The sequence below is a fragment of the Oncorhynchus mykiss genome, chromosome 13 (genome assembly GCF_057628025.1).
Source record: "Oncorhynchus mykiss isolate SJ-2025 chromosome 13, ASM5762802v1, whole genome shotgun sequence".
Taxonomy (NCBI): domain Eukaryota; kingdom Metazoa; phylum Chordata; class Actinopteri; order Salmoniformes; family Salmonidae; genus Oncorhynchus; species Oncorhynchus mykiss.
Window position 1 is genome coordinate 5,777,133 of NC_143034.1, and position 24,874 is coordinate 5,802,006.

Genomic DNA, 24,874 nt, shown 5'->3' on the forward strand with positions numbered 1-24,874 from the left:
AAACACATACCATTATGGATGCTGATGTCACTGTTGACAAAGTGCTTTACAGAAACCCAGCCCAGACCCAGAGAGAGCAAGCTGTGTTCTAGACCAGACCAAGCTGTACCATCTGGTGTTCTGATCTGGAGAGACTCTTCTCTGCCTCGTCAGCATCAGGATGTTGTTCAGGCTCCCCAGAGGATCCACAATAGTCATGTCTCTCTCCTGTGTGAATGAGGACATCAAACAGATGGTAAACTTATGATCTACTATTACAATAACATAGAGTCTTACCAGAGGCATTAATATCTCTAAACAGGGCCTAAAATGCAAATGTTAAAGGGTTGTTCCATGAAATGGGTGCCTGTTGCGTCCCTTTGTTATTTTAAGTAGAAATGATGCACAAATATTGAATTTTAAAAGCCTGTTATATTAGATGAGGTGCACTTTAATATAGACCACATGGAGAATTAAATGTAGGCACCGTATATAGTTTATATAATAATATAGGCACCGTATATAGTTTATATAATAATGTAGGTACAGTATATAGTGTATATAATAATTTAGGCACCGTATATAGTGTATATAATAATGTAGGCACCGTATATAGTGTATATAATAATGTAGGCACCGTATATAGTGTATATAATAATTTAGGCACCGTATATAGTATATATAATAATGTAGGCACCGTATATAGTGTATATAATAATGTAGGCACCGTATATAGTGTATATAATAATGTAGGCACAGTATATAGTGTATATAATAATTTAGGCACCATATATAGTGTATATAATAATGTAGGCACAGTATATAGTGTATATAATAATGTAGGCAGCGTGTATATAATAATGAAGGCACCGTATATAGTGCATTTAATAATGCAGGCACCATATATAGTGTATATAATAATGTAGGCACGGTATATAGTGTATATAATAATATAGGCACAGTATATAGTGTATATAATAATGTAGGCACAGTATATAGTGTATATAATAATGTAGGCACCGTATATAGTGTATATAATAATTTAGGCACCGTATATAGTGTATATAATAATTTAGGCACTGTATATAGTGTATATTATAATGTAGGCAAGGTATATAGTGTATATAATAATGTAGGCACCGTATATATATATATTTTCCGTAAAGCTTTTTTGAAATCTGACACAGTGCTTGCATTAAGGAGAAGTATATATTTAATTCTATGCATAACACTTATATATTTTATCAAATTTTATGATGAGTATTTCTGTAAATTGATTTGGCTCTCTGCAAATTCGCCAGATGTTTTCGAGGCATAACATTACTAAACATAACTCTCCAATGTAAACTGAGATATTTGGATATAAATATGAACTTTATCGAACAAAACATACACAATACATGTAACATGAAGTCCTATGAGTGCCATCTGATGAAGATCATCAAAGGTTGGGGATTAATATTCTCTCTAATTCTGCCTTTTGTGACTCCTCTCTTTGACTGGAAAATGTTTATATGTTTTTTGTGACTAGGTGCTGACCTAACATAATCGTATGGTGAGCTTTCGCTGTATAGCATTTTTGAAATTGGACACGATGGCTAGATTAACAAGAGGTTAAGCTTTAATTTGGTGTATTGCACTCGTGAATGTATGAAATTAAAATATTTCCCAAAAATATTTTTCCATTTCGCTCTCTGCCATTTCAGCGGATGTTGTCGAGGGGTTCCGCTAGTCTTAAGAAGTTTTAAACACTTCACAACTAAGCACGCTGAAAACGAACAAGAGTTCTGCAGAGTTGCACACACTGTCAAACTTCTGCGCCAACCGATAGCACTTCCGGCTCTTTGTGGAGAGAGAACTCTGCTGGTTGTCCTGGTAACAGATACCAGTGGGCAGATCTATTGTATTTGTTCAAACTGAACTACAGCACTTACTTTGATGTGTGAAATCTAATCTGTTCTTCTCTGCTCCTCCTCTCACAGTTCCACTCAGCCCCGTTGTTTTCCTGCAGTCCACCAGCAGCACAGACAACCTCTTCCTACCCAGCAGTAAGGAGCTACCGGGAGAGGCACAATACAGGGACTCAGGGAGGGAGGAAGGGCTAGCGTTGTCCTGGTAACCATAAAGAGGGGACAAAGACACATATCATTGTGGATGCTGATGTCACTGTTGTCATAAAGTGCTTTACAGAAACCCAGCCCAGACCCAGAGAGAGCAAGCTGTATGCTAGACCAGACCAAGCTGTACCATCTGGTGTTCTGATCTGGAGACTCTTCTCTGTCTCGTCAGCATCAGGATATTGTTCAGGCTCCACAATAGTCATGTCTCTCTCCTGTGTGAACTAGAACATCAAACAGGTGGTAAACTTATGATCTACTATTACAATCACAAAGGGTCTTAGACGAGGCATTGATATCTCTAAACAGGGCCTAAAATGCAAATGTTAAAGGGTTGTTCCACTAAATGGCCTGTTGCATCCCTTTGATATTTAAGTAGAAATTATGCACCAATATTGAATTTTAAAAGCCTGTTATATTAGATGAGGGGAACTTTAATATAGACCACATGGAGAATTATATGTAGGCACCGTATATAGTGTATATAATAATGTAGGCACCGTATATAGTGTATATAATAATGTAGGCACCGTATAGTGTATATAATAATGTAGGCACCGTATATAGTGTATATAATAATGTAGGCACCGTATAGTGTATATAATAATGTAGGCACCGTATATAGTGTATATAATAATGTAGGGACCGTATATAGTGTATATAATAATGTAGGCACCGTATATAGTGTATATAATAATGTAGGGACCGTATATAGTGTATATAATAATGTAGGCACCGTATATAGTGTATATAATAATAATAATAATAGAGGCTCCCCAGAGGATCCACGATAGTGGATGGTAAACTTATGATCATCTATTGCAATCATAGAGTCTTACAAGAGGCATGCATATGTCTAAAATGGCCACTTTCATCATGATTTCCTAAAATATTGTTTGTGATGCAAATGTAAAAGGGGTCGTTCCACAAAATGGGTGGCTTTTGCGTCCCTTTGTTATTTTAAGTAGAAAATATGCACCAATATAGAATTTTAAAAACCTGTTATATTAGATGAGGGGAACTTTAATACAGACCACATGGAGAATTCAATACATCTAATTGAAAAGTCCCTAAAATATATGAACCAATGGCAGATTGACCCTTTAACAATTCCTACAGCACTGAACAACATATTCAAGTGTAGAACTTCAGTAGAATGCCACTTTAAAACCACACATTAGTTCAACAACGGCATAGTTTGTGTCCCTGTTAAAGACAGTACTCACTGGTGTTAATCTGATCTTCTGTCTCCTCCTCTTTCACTCCCAAAATGTCTTCCTCCTTCAACTTTATTGAGACAGCATCCTCTTCCTCTCTAAAAGGTTCTTTCTCTTCTTTCACTATAACAGCCTCCTCTTCCTCCTTTTTCATTCTGGAAGGTTCTTCCTCTCCTTTCAGAGTAATATCCTCCTCTTCTTCTTCTTCTTTCACGACAATGTTCATCGCCAGAGATTCTTTCTCCGTACAGCAGACCTCTTCTTCTTTAGCAGGGGAGTAGTTTAGTGAACTCGTGGTCAGTGATGTTAGCCTGCTAGCATTAGCGACTAGCCTAGTGCTAGGCTCAGCAACAATCTTTAACAAGTTTGCAAATTGAACATGCAAATTAGGTTCAAGTTAACCAGTTAATACGTCAACTGAACTGCATTTACAACACTGAGATTACATAATGTACATTAACATGGTCTAAAGCGTCAATCTTCCAGTTTTAGGTTGGCTACTAAGCTACCGAGGTGGTTGAAAGAGTTGGCGCCTTGTTGTTCCTGAAGAAGCGTCCCGTCCAGTCCATTATACGTCACGCAAGAATCATCACCGGAAAGACGCCCATCGCCATCTGCTGACTGGAGTGGGTAACGCAGTTTAGAAACAATAGTTACGACACTTTTTGTGTTGGAAAGAACGTCATAATTTAACAATAAGCTGATATATCTTCTCTTACGTCTTACAAATAATAAGTTCCTGTTCACAGACGTAGAAGCTTAATATGAATATGTAGATAATGAATAAATACTTCTGTGCCGCCATCCTGTCAGAAGGTAACAGACTGTTTTATTACAGTGGTACCGATGGATTTTCATTGTGTTCCATGGTGTTTATCGCCCCCTAGTGGAGGTTCCTGGTACTTAGAAAGACTGTACGGAAACAGTAAGTAGAGAATTCGTTCTGCGCGCATAGAAGCAGCGCTACGGTTCAGTCTTTCAGTGCAGTTATTTCTTGTCACGCTTCATCCTCGGAAAATATTTGTTTGTAAGTTCGATTCAAGCATGTTGCTAGTGATGATAATCTTGTTATTGATAGAATTGCTTACTTATCAATGTTAGTTGGTTGTATTTAGTCACACAAATTACCTTGCCAATCATGTATGCCGTCAGCTGTATTCCTTTGCTCATGTAAACGAATTGTAAAACATACAATACTGAAGTTTTGTTACTGTTTCTAGTGTAATATGCTTTGTTATTTTACAGAGGTGGTTGTACATTATTAGAGTAATTAAAGGAGTTAGCCAATTACCATATGAGTAACAATTAGCTATATGGTTTGGCATCATGCTAGACACATTACCATATGAGTAACAATATAGAACTACTCAGACATTCCAAATATCACTTGATTATCAGAAGGGTGTATTATGACGTCAGAACTACTTGCCTTGCTGGACACAATAGAACAAATGCATCACATGCAAATAGCACTTGATTAACTGTAGTGCTTTACACTGAGTCTACAAAACATTAAGAACACCTGCTCCTTCCATGACTTAGACTGACCAGGTGAATCCAGGCTAAAGGTATGATCCCTTACTGATGTCACTAGTTAAATCCACTTCAATCAGTGTAGATGAAGGGGGCAGGTTAAATAAGGAATTTTAAGCCTTGAGACAATTGAGGCATAGATTGTGTGTGTGTGCCATTCAGAGGGTGAATTGGGAAGACAAAATATTGAAGTGTCTTTGAACGGGGTATGGTATTAGGTGCCAGGTGCACCGGTTTGCATCAAGAACTGCAACGCTACAGTTTCCCATGTGTACCAAGACTGGTCCACCACCAAAACAGTAGAGGTCAATGTGGTTTAAGATGAGGGAGGATGATTCTTTTAGCATAGCATCGCTCTGTTTGAGTACGCTAAACTTGCTAGCTAAGTAAGTGAAACTGAAAGTGGAAAATAAATGACCAAAACTCTCTTGCTTCTCCTAATTTGTTCAAAACTGTTAAACTATTGTCTTTTTCTCTCTTTGAGTCAACTACTCACCACATTTTATGCACTGCAGTGCTAGCTAGCTGTAGCTTTTGCTTTCAGTACTAGATTCGTTCTCTGATCCTTTCATTGGGTGGACAACATGTCAGTTCATGCTGCAAGAGCTCTGATAGGTTGGAGGACGTCCTCCAGAAGTTGTCATAATTACTGTGTAAGTCTATGGAAGGGCTTGAGAACCATGAGCCTCCTAGGTTTTGTATTTAAGTCAATGTACCTAGAGGAGGATGCAAAATACTATGTTTTAATCAATTATTTGGTGATGTGATTATATTTAGTATAGTTTTATCTAAAAAGGATTAAATGTTTTAAATGTTTTACCATTTTTATTTTTCTGAAAATAACTGAGGACGATGGTTCTCCCCTTCCTCCTCTGAGGAGCCTCAAACATTTCATCATTTAAAACAATCTTGGTGTGATTTTAAAACAAATGTTGTAGAGCTTCCTGGTGATATGTTAACATGAATTATTCATTCAGTTTTACAAGTCAGAAAACAAAAAACTAGACAGTCGCTGGATTCCTATCAGCAGGTGGTTGTAAATATATAACCTTCATCGCTGTATTATACAGAATGTGACCTACACACTTCCTTAAACATAAAATAACTAAAGAAGTAATTCTGTGTGGAAGTCCAAAACTTGTTTTTACGTCGCAGATACAAAGCACATCAGTAACATCTCCCCGTTGTCTCAAGGGTTCGACACAATGTTGACTTAGATGTTCACATTTTTTACATTTTGGCCAATCACTAATGTCATGATATTTTGGGTAAAATTAAAAAAAAGCGAAATATTTGGGGCAGACATTTTTTAAATTATTATTATATTTATATTTTTCACCCCCTTTTTCTCCCCAATTTTTTGTCAATTGGAAGTTAGTCTTATCTCATCTCACTGCTGCAACTCCCGTACGGACTCGGGAGAGGCGAACGTCAAAAGCCATGCGTCATCTCTCTCTCTCCCTTCTCCTAATTTGTTCAAAACTGTTCAACTATTGTATTTTTCTCTCTTTTAGTCAACTACTCACCACATGTGCCCTCCTAGGCCCACCCATGGCTGCACCGTGCCCAGTCATGTGAAGTCCATAGATCAGGGCCTAATACATTTGACATTGACTGATTTCCATATATGTACTGTGAATCGTTGAAATTGTTGCATGTTGCGTTTATATTTTTGTTCAGTACATATACATATATATATAGCCATATTATAAAGTAAATATGAATTCTCTATGACATATTTGTTACGTTTTATCAGACTTTTCTGATGTGATCTATTAAAGTGAAGAATGGCGCTGAAGGAGATGGCTGACGATCCCATAACCAACGAAGGTGGATATTGATCCAACACCTGCCCCGTATTCAAACCAGCCCACTGGGAACAGACGTCAGTTCAACATCTAGTTTCTATTTACATTTCTTTTGAGTCGTCAACTAAAGTGAATTCAACATGAAATCAACACAACATGTAGTAGACTTTGTACCATTTAATTTCACATGGTATAAACAAGTAAACACATTCTCAGTCAACAATATAAGACAACGGACAATGTGATGTGATGCCCACACTGGGCGCAAAGGTATGACTTCTCACCTGTATGTATTCGCTCATGAACTTTCAGGCTTCCTGACTGGCTAAAACTACTTCCACACTGGGCACAATGGTATGGCTTCTCCCCTGTGTGTATTTGCTCATGGGTTTTAAGAGTGTCTAACCGCTTAAAATTCTTTCCACACTGGGAGCAATGGAAAGGCCTCTCCCGTGTGTGTGTTCGCTCATGAGCTTTCAGATTTCCTAAGTGGCTAAAACTCTTTCCACACTGGGCGCAATTTTGTGGCTTCGGTTCTGTGTGTCCCCTCTCATGTCTTTTCAGGCTTCCTAACTTGGTAAAACTCTTTCCAATCTGGGAGCAGAGGTGTCGTCTTGCTGTTTTGGACGTCTCTGGTTCCTCCAAGTTTGGTTTTCCTCCTGCCAAAGACAGTGTTTATTTAAAGAGAGACGTGAATGAAATCTCCACACGATAAAACTGCCTTATTATGAGGTTAAATCTATATCAGATCCCTCAATAACCCGAGGCCAGTTTCCAAACATTTCATAATTTAAAACAAATGATGTTGTAGAGCTTCCTGGTAACTACTGATATGTTTACATAACTTATTATTATTTCTGTTTTACAAGTCAGAAAACAAAAAACTAGACAGTTCTAGGACACTGAAGACACAGACGTCGCTGGATTCCTATTGAGCAGGTGGTTGTAAATATATAACCCTCATAGCTGTATGATACAGAATGTGACCTACACACTTCCTTAAACATAAAATAAGTAAAGAAGTAATTCTGTGTGGAAGTCCAAAACTTGGAGACAGACACAAAGCTCATCAGTAACATCTCCCTGTTGTTGAAAGGGTTCGAAAACAATGGCTTTTTATTATTTAGACACACATTTTTTACATTTTGACTAATCATGTCATGATATTTTGTGTAAAATAAAACAATTGTGTCACATATTTTGGATAGATGTTCCTAAAAAATATAAACGCAACATGTAAAGTGTTGGTCCCATGTTTCATGACCTGAAATAACAGAATTATTCCATACACACAACAGCTAATTTCTCTCAAATTCTGTGCACAAATTTGTCTACATCCCTGTTAGTGAACATTTCTCCTTTGCCAAGACAATCCATCCACTTGACAGTTGTGGCATATCAAGAAGCTGATTAAACAGCATGATCATTACTCAGGTGCACCTTGTTCTGGGGACAATAAAATGCCACTCTAAAATGTGCAGTTTTGTCACACAACACAATGCCACAGATGTCTCAAGGGAGCGTGCAATTGGCCTGCTGACTGCAGGAATATCCACTGGAGGAGTTATCAGATAATTGAATGTTCATTTCTCTACTAGAAGCCACCTCTAAAGTCATTTTAGAGAATTTGGCAGTACATCCAACTGGCCTCACAACCGCAGACCACGTTTAACAACACCAACCCAGGACCATCGTCTGAGACCAGCCACCAGGACAGATGATGAAACTGAGGAGTATTTCTCTCTGCAATAAAGCCACTTTGTGGGGAAAAACTAGCGATTACAGCCTAGATTCTTCTTGGGTATGATGAACACACCTGCATTTGCGGAGTTTCTCCCATTCTTCTCTGCAGATCCCCTCAGGCCCTGTCAGGTTGGATGGGGAGCGTCGCTACACAGGATAATCAATGGAAACATGATGAACAGCTCGGTTTTGAGTTTCATAGCAAAGCGTCTGAATACTAATACTGTAATAAGGTATTTCTGTTTTTAACACATTTCCAAAAATGTCTAAAATCCTGTTTTTGGGTATTGTGTGTAGATTAATGAGGAATAAAATAAAAATCAATATTAGATTCAGACTGTAATGTAAAAAAACACGGAAAAAGTCAAGGGTTCTGAATACTTTCCGAAGGCACCGTATATAGTGTATGTAATAATTTAGGCACGGTCTATAGTGTATATAATAATATAGGCACGGTCTATAGTGTATATAATAATGTAGGCACCGTGTATATAATAATGAAGGCACCGTATATAGTGTATATAAGAAGGTAGGCACTGTATATATTGTATATAATAATGTAGGCACCGTATATAGTGTATATAATAATGTAGGCACTGTATATATTGTATATAATAATGTAGGCACCGTATATAGTGTATATAATAATGTAGGTACCATATATAGTGTATATAATAATGTATATAGTGTATATAATAATGTATAAAGCCATGTTATGAAGTATGGCTTGTTCATTCACGTGTCATCACTTCATTATGACATGTATTTTTTTATTTTATCTTTATTTAACTAGGCAAGCCAGTTAAGAACAAATTCAAATTTTCAATGACGTCCTAGGAACAGTTGGTTAACTACCTGTTCAGGGGAGGAATGACAGATTTGTCGGGGATTTGAACTTGCAACCTTCCGGTTACTAGTCCAACGCTCGAACCACTAGGCTACCCTACCGCCCCACAAATAACAAATTAACTGGCAAAGCAGCAGTGCGAGGCCTGCATCCAGCAACGTCACGAGTCACGTTTTGCAGCTGTTTCAGTACAGCCCTACAGGGAGAGAGAGGGAGAGCAGCTGTTTTAGTACAGCACTACAGGGAGAGAGAGGGAGAGCAGCTGTTTCAGTACAGCACTACAGGGAGAGAGAGGGAGAGCAGCTGTTTCAGTACAGCACTACAGGGAGAGAGAGGGAGAGCAGCTGTTTCAGTACAGCACTACAGGGAGAGAGAGGGAGAGAGCAGCTGTTTCAGTACAGCACTACAGGGAGAGAGAGGGAGAGAGCAGCTGTTTCAGTACAGCACTACAGGGAGAGAGAGGGGGAGAGCAGCTGTTTCAGTACAGCACTACAGGGAGAGAGAGGGAGAGCAGCTGTTTCAGTACAGCACTACAGGGAGAGAGAGGGAGAGCAGCTGTTTCAGTACAGCACTACAGGGAGAGAGAGGGGGAGAGCAGCTGTTTCAGTACAGCACTACAGGGAGAGAGAGGGAGAGCAGCTGTTTCAGTACAGCACTACAGGGAGAGAGAGGGAGAGCAGCTGTTTCAGTACAGCACTACAGGGAGAGAGAGGGAGAGCAGCTGTTTCAGTACAGCACTACAGGGAGAGAGAGGGAGAGCAGCTGTTTCAGTACAGCACTACAGGGAGAGAGAGGGAGAGCAGCTGTTTCAGTACAAATCTACATGGAGAGAGAGGGAGAGCAGCTGTTTCAGTACAACACTACATGGAGAGAGAGGGAGATCAGCTGTTTCAGTACAACACTACATGGAGAGAGAGGGAGAGCAGCTGTTTCAGTACAACACTACATGGAGAGAGAGGGAGAGCAGCTGTTTCAGTACAACACTACATGGAGAGAGAGGGAGAGCAGCTGTTTCACTACAGCACTACAGGGAGAGAGAGAGGGGGAGCAGCTGTTTCAGTACAACACTACAGGGAGAGAGAGGGAGAGCAGCTGTTTCAGTACAGCACTACAGGGAGAGAGAGGGAGAGCAGCTGTTTCACTACAGCACTACAGGGAGAGAGAGAGGGGGAGCAGCTGTTTCAGTACAACACTACATGGAGAGAGAGGGAGAGCAGCTGTTTCAGTACAACACTACATGGAGAGAGAGGGAGAGCAGCTGTTTCAGTACAACACTACATGGAGAGAGAGGGAGAGCAGCTGTTTCACTACAGCACTACAGGGAGAGAGAGAGGGGGAGCAGCTGTTTCAGTACAACACTACAGGGAGAGAGAGGGAGAGCAGCTGTTTCAGTACAGCACTACAGGGAGAGAGAGAGGGGGAGCAGCTGTTTCACTACAACACTACATGGAGTGAGATGGAGAGCAGCTGTTTCAGTACAACACTACATGGAGAGAGAGGGAGAGCAGCTGTTTCAGTACAACACTACAGGGAGAGAGAGAGGGGGAGCAGCTGTTTCAGTACAACACTACATGGAGAGAGAGGGAGAGCAGCTGTTTCAGTACAACACTACATGGAGAGAGAGGGAGAGCAGCTGTTTCAGTACAACACTACATGGAGAGAGAGAGGGGGAGAGCAGCTGTTTCAGTACAGCACTACAGGGAGAGAGAGGGAGAGCAGCTGTTTCAGTACAACACTACAGGGAGAGAGAGGGAGAGCAGCTGTTTCAGTACAGCACTACAGGGAGAGAGAGGGAGAGCAGCTGTTTCAGTACAACACTACATGGAGAGAGAGGGAGAGCAGCTGTTTCAGTACAACACTACAGGGAGAGAGAGGGAGAGCAGCTGTTTCAGTACAGCACTACATGGAGAGAGAGGGAGAGCAGCTGTTTCTGTACAGCACTACAGGGAGAGAGAGGGAGAGCAGCTGTTTCAGTACAGCACTACAGGGAGAGAGAGGGAGAGCAGCTGTTTCAGTACAGCACTACAGGGAGAGAGAGGGAGAGCAGCTGTTTCAGTACAGCACTACAGGGAGAGAGAGGGGGAAAGTGGGAAATCTGAGGTTCGTAGTTTTTCAAGTCATTGCCTTTCGAATATAAAGTGTAAATTGGGTCATATTGCACTTCCCAAGGCTTCCACTAGCTGTCAACAGTCTTTAGAACCTTGTTGCAGGATTCTACTATGAAGGGAGAGCGAATAAGAGCTGTCTGACTAAGGGGTCTGGTAGAATGCCTTGAGCTAAGTCACACGCGCGTGGCCGTGAGCGAGCTGCGTTCCTTTTCATTTCTAAAGACAAAGGAATTGTCCGGTTGAAACATTATTGAAGATTTATGATAAAAACATCCTAAAGATTGATTATATACATCGTTTGACATGTTTCTACGAACTGTAATAGAACTTCTTTGACTTTTCATCTGGACTTAGTGCCCGCGCCTTGTGAATTTCGATAGGTGAACTAAAACCGTTAACAAAAAGGAGGTATTTGGACATAAAGATTAACTTTATCGAACAAAACAAACATTTATTGTGGAACTGGGATTCCTGGGAGTGCATTCTGATGAAGATCATCAAAGGTAAGTTAATATTTATAACGCTATTTCTGACTGCACAACATGGCGGGTATCTGTATGGCTTGTTTTTGTGGCTTCGTGCTGTCCTCAGATTATTGCATGGTGTGCTTTTCCGTAAAGCTTTTTTAAAATCTGACCCAGTGCTTGCATTAAGGAGAAGTATATCTTTAATTCTATGCATAACACTTGTATCTTTTATCAAAGTTTCTGATGAGTATTTCTGTAAATTAATGTGACTCTGCAAATTTCGCTGGATGTTTTCGAGGCACAACATTACTGAACATAACTCTTCAATGTAAACTGAGATATTTGGATATAAATATGAACTTTATCGAACAAAACATACATGTATTGTGTAACATGAAGTCCTATGAGTGACATCTGATGAAGATCATCCAAGGTTAGTGATTAATTTTATCTCTATTTCTGCCTTTTGTGACTCCTCTCTTTGACTGGAAAATGGCCCTATGTTTTTTTGTGACTAGGTGCTGACCTAACATAATCGTATGGTGAGCTTTCCCTGTGTAGCATTTTTGAAATTGGACACGATGGCTAGATTAACAAGAGGTTAAGCTTTAATTTGGTGTATTGCACGCGTGAATGTATGAAAGTTAAATATTTCCCAAAAATATTTTTCCATTTCGCACTCTGCCATTTCAGCGGATGTTGTCGAGGGGTTCCGCTAGTCTTAAGAAGTTTTAAACACTTCACAACTAAGCACGCTGAAAACGAACAAGAGTTCTGCAGAGTTGCACACACTGTCAAACTTCTGCACCAACCGATAGCACTTCCGGCTCTCTGTGGAGAGAGAACTCTGCTGGTTGTCCTGGTAACAGATACCAGTGGGCAGATCTATTGTATTTGTTCAAACTAAACTACAGCACTTACTTTGATGTGTGAAATCTAATCCGTTCTTCTCTGCTCCTCCTCTCACAGTTCCACTCAGCCCTGTTGTTTTCCTGCAGTCCACCAGCAGCCCAGACAACCTCTTCATACCCAGCAGTAAGGAGCTACCGGGATAGGCACAATACAGGGACTCAGGGAGGGAGGAAGGGCTAGCGTTGTCCTGGTAACCATAAAGAGGGGACACAAACACATACCATTATGGATGCTGATGTCACTGTTGACATAAAGTGCTTTACAGAAACCCAGCCCAGACCCAGAGAGAGCAAGCTGTATGCTAGACCAGACCAAGCTGTACCATCTGGTGTTCTGATCTGGAGAGACTCTTCTCTGCCTCGTCAGCATCAGGATGTTGTTGAGGCTCCCCAGAGGATCCACAATAGTCATGTCTCTCTCCTGTGTGAACTAGAACATTAAACAGGTGGTAAACTTATGATCTACTATTACAATCACAAAGGGTCTTACAAGAGGATTTGATATCTCTAAACAGGGCCTAAAATGCAAATGTTAAAGGGTTGTTCCACGAAATGGGTGCCTGTTGCATCCCTTTGATATTTAAGTAGAAATTATGCACCAATATTGAATTGTAAAAGCCTGTTATATTAGATGAGGTGCACTTTAATATAGACCACATGGAGAATTATATGTAGGCACCGTATATAGTGTATATAATAATGTAGGCACGGTATATAGTGTATATAATAATGTAGGCACCGTATATAGTGTGGTGTGCTTTTTCCGTAAAGCTTTTTTGAAATCTGACACAGTGCTTGCATTAAGGAGAAGTATATATTTAATTCTATGCATAACACTTATATCTTTTATAAAATTTTATGATGAGTATTTCTGTAAATTGATTTGGATCTCTGCAAATTCGCCAGATGTTTTCGAGGCACAACATTACTGAACAAACGCTCCAATGTAAACTGAGATATTTGGATACTAATATGAACTTTATCCAACAAAACATACATGTATTGTGTAACATGAAGTCCTATGAGTGCCATCTGATGAAGATCATCAAAGGTTGGGGATTAATATTATCTCTAATTCTGCCTTTTGTGACTCCTCTCTTTGACTGGAAAATGTCTGTATGTTTTTTGTGACTAGGTGCTGACCTAACATAATCGTATGGTGAGCTTTCGCTGTATAGCATTTTTGAAATTGGACACGATGGCCAGATTAACAAAAGGTTAAGCTTTAATTTGGTGTATTGCACTCGTGAATGTATGAAATTAAAATATTTCCCAAAAATATTTTTTCATTTCGCACTCTGCCATTTCAGCGGATGTTGTCGAGGGGTTCCGCTAGTCTTAAGAAGTTTTAAACACTTCACAACTAAGCACGCTGAAAACGAACAAGAGTTCTGCAGAGTTGCACACACTGTCAAACTTCTGCACCAACCGATAGCACTTCCGGCTCTCTGTGGAGAGAGAACTCTGCTGGTTGTCCTGGTAACAGATACCAGTGGGCAGATCTATTGTATTTGTTCAAACTAAACTACAGCACTTACTTTGATGTGTGAAATCTAATCCGTTCTTCTCTGCTCCTCCTCTCACAGTTCCACTCAGCCCTGTTGTTTTCCTGCAGTCCACCAGCAGCCCAGACAACCTCTTCATACCCAGCAGTAAGGAGCTACCGGGAGAGGCACAATACAGGAACTCAGGGAGGGAGGAAGGGCTAGCGTTGTCCTGGTAACCATAAAGAGGGGACACAAACACATACCATTATGGATGCTGATGTCACTGTTGACAAAGTGCTTTACAGAAACCCAGCCCAGACCCAGAGAGAGCAAGCTGTGTTCTAGACCAGACCAAGCTGTACCATCTGGTGTTCTGATCTGGAGAGACTCTTCTCTGCCTCGTCAGCATCAGGATGTTGTTCAGGCTCCCCAGAGGATCCACAATAGTCATGTCTCTCTCCTGTGTGAATGAGGACATCAAACAGATGGTAAACTTATGATCTACTATTACAATAACATAGAGTCTTACCAGAGGCATTAATATCTCTAAACAGGGCCTAAAATGCAAATGTTAAAGGGTTGTTCCATGAAATGGGTGCCTGTTGCGTCCCTTTGTTATTTTAAGTAGAAATGATGCACAAATATTGAATTTTAAAAGCCTGTTATATTAGATGAGGTGCACTTTAATATAGACCACATGGAGAATTAAATGTAGGCACCGTATATAGTGTATATAATAATGAAGTTACCGTATATAGTGTATATAATAATGTAGGCACCGTATATAGTGTATATAATAATGTAGGCACCGTATATAGTGTATATAATAATGAAGGCACCGTATATAGTGTATATAATAATGTAGGCACCGTATATAGTGTATATAATAATTTAGGCACCATATATAGTGTATATAATAATGTAGGCACAGTATATAGTGTATATAATAATGTAGGCAGCGTGTATATAATAATGAAGGCACCGTATATAGTGCATTTAATAATGCAGGCACCATATATAGTGTATATAATAATGTAGGCACGGTATATAGTGTATATAATAATATAGGCACAGTATATAGTGTATATAATAATGTAGGCACAGTATATAGTGTATATAATAATGTAGGCACCGTATATAGTGTATATAATAATTTAGGCACTGTATATAGTGTATATTATAATGTAGGCAAGGTATATAGTGTATATAATAATGTAGGCACCGTATATAGTGTGGTGTGCTTTTTCCGTAAAGCTTTTTTGAAATCTGACACAGTGCTTGCATTAAGGAGAAGTATATATTTAATTCTATGCATAACACTTATATATTTTATCAAATTTTATGATGAGTATTTCTGTAAATTGATTTGGCTCTCTGCAAATTCGCCAGATGTTTTCGAGGCATAACATTACTAAACATAACTCTCCAATGTAAACTGAGATATTTGGATATAAATATGAACTTTATCGAACAAAACATACACAATACATGTAACATGAAGTCCTATGAGTGCCATCTGATGAAGATCATCAAAGGTTGGGGATTAATATTCTCTCTAATTCTGCCTTTTGTGACTCCTCTCTTTGACTGGAAAATGTTTATATGTTTTTTGTGACTAGGTGCTGACCTAACATAATCGTATGGTGAGCTTTCGCTGTATAGCATTTTTGAAATTGGACACGATGGCTAGATTAACAAGAGTTTAAGCTTTAATTTGGTGTATTGCACGCGTGAATGTATGAAAGTTAAATATTTCCCAAAAATATTTTTCCATTTCGCTCTCTGCCATTTCAGCGGATGTTGTCGAGGGGTTCCGCTAGTCTTAAGACGTTTTAAACACTTCACAACTAAGCACGCTGAAAATGAACAAGAGTTCTGCAGAGTTGCACACACTGTCAAACTTCTGCGCCAACCGATAGCACTTCCGGCTCTTTGTGGAGAGAGAACTCTGCTGGTTGTCCTGGTAACAGATACCAGTGGGCAGATCTATTGTATTTGTTCAAACTGAACTACAGCACTTACTTTGATGTGTGAAATCTAATCTGTTCTTCTCTGCTCCTCCTCTCACAGTTCCACTCAGCCCCGTTGTTTTCCTGCAGTCCACCAGCAACACAGACAACCTCTTCCTACCCAGCAGTAAGGAGCTACCGGGAGAGGCACAATACAGGGACTCAGGGAGGGAGGAAGGGCTAGCGTTGTCCTGGTAACCATAAAGAGGGGACAAAGACACATATCATTATGGATGCTGATGTCACTGTTGTCATAAAGTGCTTTACAGAAACCCAGCCCAGACCCAGAGAGAGCAAGCTGTATGCTAGACCAGACCAAGCTGTACCATCTGGTGTTCTGATCTGGAGAGACTCTTCTCTGTCTCGTCAGCATCAGGATATTGTTCAGGCTCCCCAGAGGATCCACAATAGTCATGTCTCTCTCCTGTGTGAACTAGAACATCAAACAGGTGGTAAACTTATGATCTACTATTACAATCACAAAGGGTCTTAGACGAGGCATTGATATCTCTAAACAGGGCCTAAAATGCAAATGTTAAAGGGTTGTTCCACTAAATGGCCTGTTGCATCCCTTTGATATTTAAGTAGAAATTATGCACCAATATTGAATTTTAAAAGCCTGTTATATTAGATGAGGGGAACTTTAATATAGACCACATGGAGAATTATATGTAGGCACCGTATATAGTGTATATAATAATGTAGGCACCGTATAGTGTATATAATAATGTAGACACCGTATATAGTGTATATAATAATGTAGGCACCGTATATAGTGTATATAATAATGTAGGCACCGTATAGTGTATATAATAATGTAGGGACCGTATATAGTGTATATAATAATGTAGGCACCGTATATAGTGTATATAATAATGTAGGCACCGTATATAGTGTATATAATAATGTAGGGACCGTATATAGTGTATATAATAATGTAGGCACCGTATATAGTGTATATAATAATGTAGGCACCGTGTATAGTGTATATAATAATGTAGGCACCGTATATAGTGTATATAATAATGTAGGGACCGTATATAGTGTATATAATAATGTAGGCACCGTATATAGTGTATATAATAATAATAATAATAGAGGCTCCCCAGAGGATCCACGATAGTGGATGGTAAACTTATGATCATCTATTGCAATCATAGAGTCTTACAAGAGGCATGCATATGTCTAAAATGGCCACTTTCATCATGATTTCCTAAAATATTGTTTGTGATGCAAATGTAAAAGGGGTCGTTCCACAAAATGGGTGGCTTTTGCATCCCTTTGTTATTTTAAGTAGAAAATATGCACCAATATAGAATTTTAAAAACCTGTTATATTAGATGAGGGGAACTTTAATACAGACCACATGGAGAATTCAATACATCTAATTGAAAAGTCCCTAAAATATATGAACCAATGGCAGATTGACCCTTTAACAATTCCTACAGTACTGAACAACATATTCAAGTGTAGAACTTCAGTAGAATGCCACTTTAAAACCACACATTAGTTCAACAACGGCATAGTTTGTGTCCCTGTTAAAGACAGTACTCACTGGTGTTAATCTGATCTTCTGTCTCCTCCTCTTTCACTCCCAAAATGTCTTCCTCCTTCAACTTTATTGAGACAGCATCCTCTTCCTCTCTAAAAGGTTCTTTCTCTTCTTTCACTATAACAGCCTCCTCTTCCTCCTTTTTCATTCTGGAAGGTTCTTCCTCTCCTTTCACAGTCATATCCTCCTCTTCTTCTTCTTCTTTCACGACAATGTTCATCGCCAGAGATTCTTTCTCCGTACAGCAGACCTCTTCTTCTTTAGCAGGGGAGTAGTTTAGTGAACTCGTGGTCAGTGATGTTAGCCTGCTAGCATTAGCGACTAGCCTAGTGCTAGGCTCAGCAACAATCTTTAACAAGTTTGCAAATTGAACATGCAAATTAGGTTCAAGTTAACCAGTTAATACGTCAACTGAACTGCATTTACAACACTGAGATTACATAATGTACATTAACATGGTCTAAAGCGTCAATCTTCCAGTTTTAGGTTGGCTACTAAGCTACCGAGGTGGTTGAAAGAGTTGGCGCCTCGTTGTTCCTGAAGAAGCGTCCGGCCAGTCCATTATACGTCACGCAAGAATCATCACCCGAAAGACGCTCATCGCCATCTGCTGACTGGAGTGAGTAACGCAGTTTAGAAACAATAGTTACGACACTTTTTGTGTTGGAAAGAACGTCATAATTTAACAATAAGCTGATATATCTTCTCTTACGTCTTACAAATAATAAGTTCCTGTTCACAGACGTAGAAGCTTAATATGAATATGTAGATAATGAATAAATACTTCTGTGCCGCCATCCTGTCAGAAGGTAACAGACTGTTTTATTACAGTGGTACCGATGGATTTTCATTGTGTTCCATGGTGTTTATCGCCCCCTAGTGGAGGTTCCTGGTACTTAGAAAGACTGTACGGAAACAGTAAGTAGAGAATTCGTTCTGCGCGCATAGAAGCAGCGCTACGGTTCAGTCTTTCAGTGCAGTTATTTCTTGTCACGCTTCATCCTCGGAAAATATTTGTTTGTAAGTTCGATTCAAGCATGTTGCTAGTGATGATAATCTTGTTATTGATAGAATTGCTTACTTATCAATGTTAGTTGGTTGTATTTAGTCACACAAATTACCTTGCCAATCATGTATGCCGTCAGCTGTATTCCTTTGCTCATGTAAACGAATTGTAAAACATACAATACTGAAGTTTTGTTACTGTTTCTAGTGTAATATGCTTTGTTATTTTACAGAGGTGGTTGTACATTATTAGAGTAATTAAAGGAGTTAGCCAATTACCATATGAGTAACAATATAGAACTACTCAGACATTCCAAATATCACTTGATTATCAGAAGGGTGTATTATGACGTCAGAACTACTTGCCTTGCTGGACACAATAGAACAAATGCATCACATGCAAATAGCACTTGATTATCTGTAGTGCTTTACACTGAGTCTACAAAACATTAAGAACACCTGCTCCTTCCATGACTTAGACTGACCAGGTGAATCCAGGCTAAAGGTATGATCCCTTACTGATGTCACTAGTTAAATCCACTTCAATCAGTGTAGATGAAGGGGGCAGGTTAAATAAGGAATTTTAAGCCTTGAGACAATTGAGGCATAGATTGTGTGTGTGTGCCATTCAGAGGGTGAATTGGGAAGACAAAATATTGAAGTGTCTTTGAACGGGGTATGGTATTAGGTGCCAGGTGCACCGGTTTGCATCAAGAACTGCAACGCTACAGTTTCCCATGTGTACCAAGACTGGTCCACCACCAAAACAGTAGAGGTCAATGTGGTTTAAGATGAGGGAGGATGATTCTTTTAGCATAGCATCGCTCTGTTTGAGTACGCTAAACTTGCTAGCTAAGTAAGTGAAACTGAAAGTGGAAAATAAATGACCAAAACTCTCTTGCTTCTCCTAATTTGTTCAAAACTGTTAAACTATTGTCTTTTTCTCTCTTTGAGTCAACTACTCACCACATTTTATGCACTGCAGTGCTACCTAGCTGTAGCTCATACTAGATTCATTCTCTGATCCTTTCATTGGGTGGACAACATGTCAGTTCATGCTGCAAGAGCTCTGATAGGTTGGAGGACGTCCTCCAGAAGTTGTCATAATTACTGTGTAAGTCTATGGAAGGGCTTGAGAACCATGAGCCTCCTAGGTTTTGTATTTAAGTCAATGTACCTAGAGGAGGATGCAAAATACTATGTTTTAATCAATTATTTGGTGATGTGATTATATTTAGTATAGTTTTATCTAAAAAGGATTAAATGTTTTAAATGTTTTACCATTTTTATTTTTCTGAAAATAACTGAGGACGATGGTTCTCCCCTTCCTCCTCTGAGGAGCCTCCACTGCACCCAAAGGACATTCAGCCAATTTGACACAATTGTGGGAAGCACTGGAGTCAACATGGGCCAGCATTCCTGTGGAACGCTTGTCGACACCTTGCAGAGACCATGCCCTGACTAATTGAGGCTGTTCTGGGGGGAAAAGGGGAGTGTCCAACTCCATATTAGGAAGTTGTTCCAAATGTTTGGTAGAATCAGTGGATATATCTGTCATTTAGCAGACACTTTTATCCAAAGGGTTTTGCAGTCATGTGTGAAAATGAGATGGAAAGCCATTTAACTTGTATTTTTCATTCGGTACATGGGAATGCACTACGTAATCATGCAAAGCCTTTTATCGCAATAAGTTTGTTTGATAGAAACATTTCTGGTGGGAAAAGGCATATATTGTTTTATGCAGATTTGAGAATATTCACATCAAAATCTGTAGCAAATTAATCCAAATCAGATCCCTCAATAACCTGAGGTCAATTTTCAAACATTTCATCATTTAAAACAATCTTGGTGTGATTTTAAAACAAATGTTGTAGAGCTTCCTGGTAATATGTTAACATTAATTATTCATTCAGTTTTACAAGTCAGAAAACAAAAAACTAGACAGTCGCTGGATTCCTATCAGCAGGTGGTTGTAAATATATAACCTTCATCGCTGTATGATACAGAATGTGACCTACACACTTCCTTAAACATATAATAACTAAAGAAGTAATTCTGTGTGGAAGTCCAAAACTTGTTTTTACGTCGCAGATACAAAGCACATCAGTAACATCTCCCCGTTGTCTCAAGGGTTCGACACAATGTTGACTTAGATGTTCACATTTTTTACATTTTGGCCAATCACTAATGTCATGATATTTTGGGTAAAATTAAAAAAAAGCGAAATATTTGGGGCAGACATTTTTTAAATTATTATTATATTTATATTTTTCACCCCCTTTTTCTCCCCAATTTTTTGTCAATTGGAAGTTAGTCTTATTTCATCTCACTGCTGCAACTCCCGTACGGACTCGGGAGAGGCGAACGTCAAAAGCCATGCGTCATCTCTCTCTCTCCCTTCTCCTAATTTGTTCAAAACTGTTCAACTATTGTATTTTTCTCTCTTTTAGTCAACTACTCACCACATGTGCCCTCCTAGGCCCACCCATGGCTGCACCGTGCCCAGTCATGTGAAGTCCATAGATCAGGGCCTAATACATTTGACAATGACTGATTTCCATATATGTACTGTGAATCGTTGAAATTGTTGCATGTTGCGTTTATATTTTTGTTCAGTACATATACATATATATATAGCCATATTATAAAGTAAATATGAATTCTCTATGACATATTTGTTACGTTTTATCAGACTTTTATGATATGATCTATTAAAGTGAAGAATGGCGCTGAAGGAGATGGCTGACGATCCCGTAACCAACGAAGGTGGATATTGATCCAACACCTGCCGTTTATTCAAACCAGCCCACTGGGCACAGACGTCAGTTCAACATCTAGTTTCTATTTACATTTCTTTGAGTCGTCAACTAAAGTGAATTCAACATGAAATCAACACAACATGTCAACTGTCATTGGATTTAGGTTGCAAGTTGGGTGGAGTCCAAGTCAAACCAAGTCTCTTTATTTCTGAGCTCAGAGAGAATAACAGAGTTACACAGCGCAGTGTAGACAGTCTGATTTCCTGAAGCATTGGGTGATGAGCACATATCTTTATAGTTTCCTGTTCCTGGGAGGGACTTTATTCATACAAGGACGCAGATGCAAATTGGTTTGCAACACAGGATGAAACTCCCAAGAACAGGAGATTATAATTGCACAGTTTCACAAGGTTAGTCACATAATCAGTTATGTCGACACACATACAATTAACATTTTCTATTAGTCTGAATATTTTCATTTCATTAAATCATCAGTGGACCAACAATGCAAATGTCAACAATGGAACAAATGCATCACATCCAAATATCACTTGATTATCTGTAGTGCTGGAGGAATGACACACCCAGATAAACACACACAAAGAGTTTAAAAAAGGACCATTTAAACACATGGAATCTGATCTACTCTGTATTCAAACTGACAAACTCCATATTCAATTCATGTTTTCTAATAAAAACAAACAAATATATGTTGGAGTATACCCTGTACCATTTAATTTCATATGGTAAAGACAGGTAAACACATTCTCAGACAACAATATAAGACAATGGACAATGTGATGTGAAAAATGAGTTCACACACTAGGATAAGTAAGCATTCTCTCCTGTGTGGATTCTCACATGACTTTTAAGTGTCTGTGATGAGTAATATGTCTTCCCACAGTCTGAACATTTGTAAGGCTTCTCCCCTGTGTGCAGTCTCCTGTGTTCCTTCAGGCTTCCTAAATGGGTAAAACACTTTGAACACTGGGAGCAGTGGTAAGGCTTCTCCCCTGTGTGTATTCGCTCATGTACTCTCAGGCTTTCTAAAAGGCTAAAACTCTTTCCACACTGGCCACAATGGTATGGCTTCTCCCCTGTGTGTATTCTCTCATGTATTTTCAGGCTTCCTGACTGGCTAAAACTATTTCCACACTGGGCGCAATGGTATGGTGTCTCCCCTGTGTGTATTCGCTCATGAGCTTTGAGGGTGTCTAACCGCTTAAAACTCTTTCCACACTGGGAGCACGGGTGTGGCTTCGCTCCTGTGTGTATCCTCTCATGTCTTTTCATGCTAACTAAATGGTTAAAACTCTTCCCACAATGTGAGCAGTAGTAAGGCTTCTCCCTTGTGTGCAGTCTCATGTGTTCCTTCAGGCTTCCTGACTGGCTGAAACTCTTTCCACACTGGGCGCAAAGGTATGACTTCTCCCCTGTATGTATTCGCTCATGAACTTTCAGGCTTCCTGACTGGCTAAAACTATTTCCACACTGGGCACAATGGTATGGCTTCTCCCCTGTGTGTATTTGCTCATGGGTTTTGAGAGTGTCTAACCGCTTAAAATTCTTTCCACACTGGGAGCAATGGAAAGGCCTCTCCCGTGTGTGTGTTCGCTCATGAGCTTTCAGATTTCCTAAGTGGCTAAAACTCCTTCCACACTGGGTGCAATTTTGTGGCTTCGGTTCTGTGTGTCCCCTCTCATGTCTTTTCAGGCTTCCTAACTTGGTAAAACTCTTTCCAATCTGGGAGCAGAGGTGTCGTCTTGATGGTTTGGACGTCTCTGGTTCCTCCAAGTTTGGTTTTCCTCCTGCCAAAGACAGTGTTTATTTAAAGAGAGAACAGAATGAAATTTCCCCATGATAAAAGTGCTTGCTATGAGGTTTAATTCAAATCAGAGCCCTCAACCTGAGGCCAGTTTTCAAACATTTCATAATTTAAAACAAATTATGTTGTAGAGCTTCCTGGTAACTACTGATATGTTTGCATGACTTATCTTTATTTCTGTTTTACAAGTCAGAATACAAACAACTAGACAGTTCTATGACACCCAAGACACAGACGACACAGATGTTGTTCCTATCATACAGGTGGTTGTAAATATATAACCTTCATAGCTGTATGATACAGAATGTGACCTACACACTTCCTTAAACATTAAATAACTAAAGAAGTAATTCTGTGTGGAAGTCCAAAACTTGGAGACAGACACAAAGCACATTAGTAACATCTCCCTTGACAGTTGTGGCATATCAAGAAGCTAATTAAACAGCATGATCATTACACAGGTGCCCCCTCAATATTACATTCAGACTGTAATGTAAAAAAACACGGAAAAAGTCAAGGGTTATGTATACTTTCCGAAGGCACCGTATATAGTGTATGTAATAATGTAGGCACCATGTATATAATAATGTAGGCACCGTGTATATAATAATGTAGGCACCGTATATAGAGTATATAATAATGTAGGCACCGTATATAGTGTATGTAATAATGTAGGCACCGTATATAGTGTATGTAATAATGTAGGCACCATGTATATAATAATGTAGGCACCATGTATATAATAATGTAGGCACCGTATATAGTGTATGTAATAATGTATGCACCATGTATATAATAATGTAGGCACTGTGTATATAATAATGTAGGCACCGTATATAGTGTATGTAATAATGTAGGCACCGTATATAGTGTATATAATAATGTAGGCACCATGTATATAATAATGTAGGCACCGTATATAGTGTATATAATAATGTAGGCACTGTGTATATAATAATGTAGGCACCGTATATAGTGTATGTAATAATGTAGGCACCGTATATAGTGTATATAATAATGTAGGCACCATGTATATAATAATGTAGGCACCGTATATAGTGTATATAATAATGTAGGCACCGTATATAGTGTATGTAATAAGTAATAATGTATATAGTGTATATAATAATGTAGGCACCGTATATAGAGTATATAATAATGTAGGCACCGTATATAGTGTATGTAATAATGTAGGCACCGTATATAGTGTATGTAATAATGTATATAGTGTATATAATAATGTATGCACCGTATATAGTGTATATAATAATGTAGGCACCGTATATATTGTATATAATAATGTAGGCACCGTATATAGTGTATATAATAATGTAGGCACCGTGTATATAATAATGAAGGCACCGTATATAGTGTATGTAATAATGTATATAGTGTATATAATAATGTATGCACCGTATATAGTGTATATAATAATGAAGGCACCGTATATATTGTATATAATAATGTAGGCACCGTATATAGTGTATATAATAATGTAGGCACCGTA

The 24,874-nt window shown here is 39.0% G+C and overlaps 1 protein-coding gene across 7 annotated transcripts in view; it reads right to left on the reverse strand.

Annotated features, from left to right (window-relative positions):
• Positions 1-24,874, reverse strand: part of LOC110515698 (uncharacterized) — a 39,564-nt gene that overhangs the window by 10,467 nt on the left and 4,223 nt on the right. For 2 of the 7 annotated variants that reach the window (XM_090194801.1, XM_090194803.1), the window contains exons 1-2: positions 3,323-3,865; positions 110-207 (exon numbers count right to left, since the gene is read on the reverse strand). In XM_090194801.1, the coding sequence (XP_090050927.1) occupies positions 110-207; positions 3,323-3,539 (315 nt within the window). In that variant the 5' untranslated portion in view covers positions 3,540-3,865. Of the gene's footprint in view, positions 1-109; positions 208-3,322; positions 3,866-6,816; positions 7,314-8,470; positions 8,545-12,740; positions 12,919-13,053; positions 13,161-14,268; positions 14,447-14,579; positions 14,678-16,239; positions 16,418-16,552; positions 16,660-17,781; positions 18,339-21,729; positions 23,351-24,874 lie in introns of those variants that run through there. The other 5 variants (XM_090194798.1, XM_090194799.1, XM_090194802.1 and 2 more) reach the window with 4 other exon arrangements.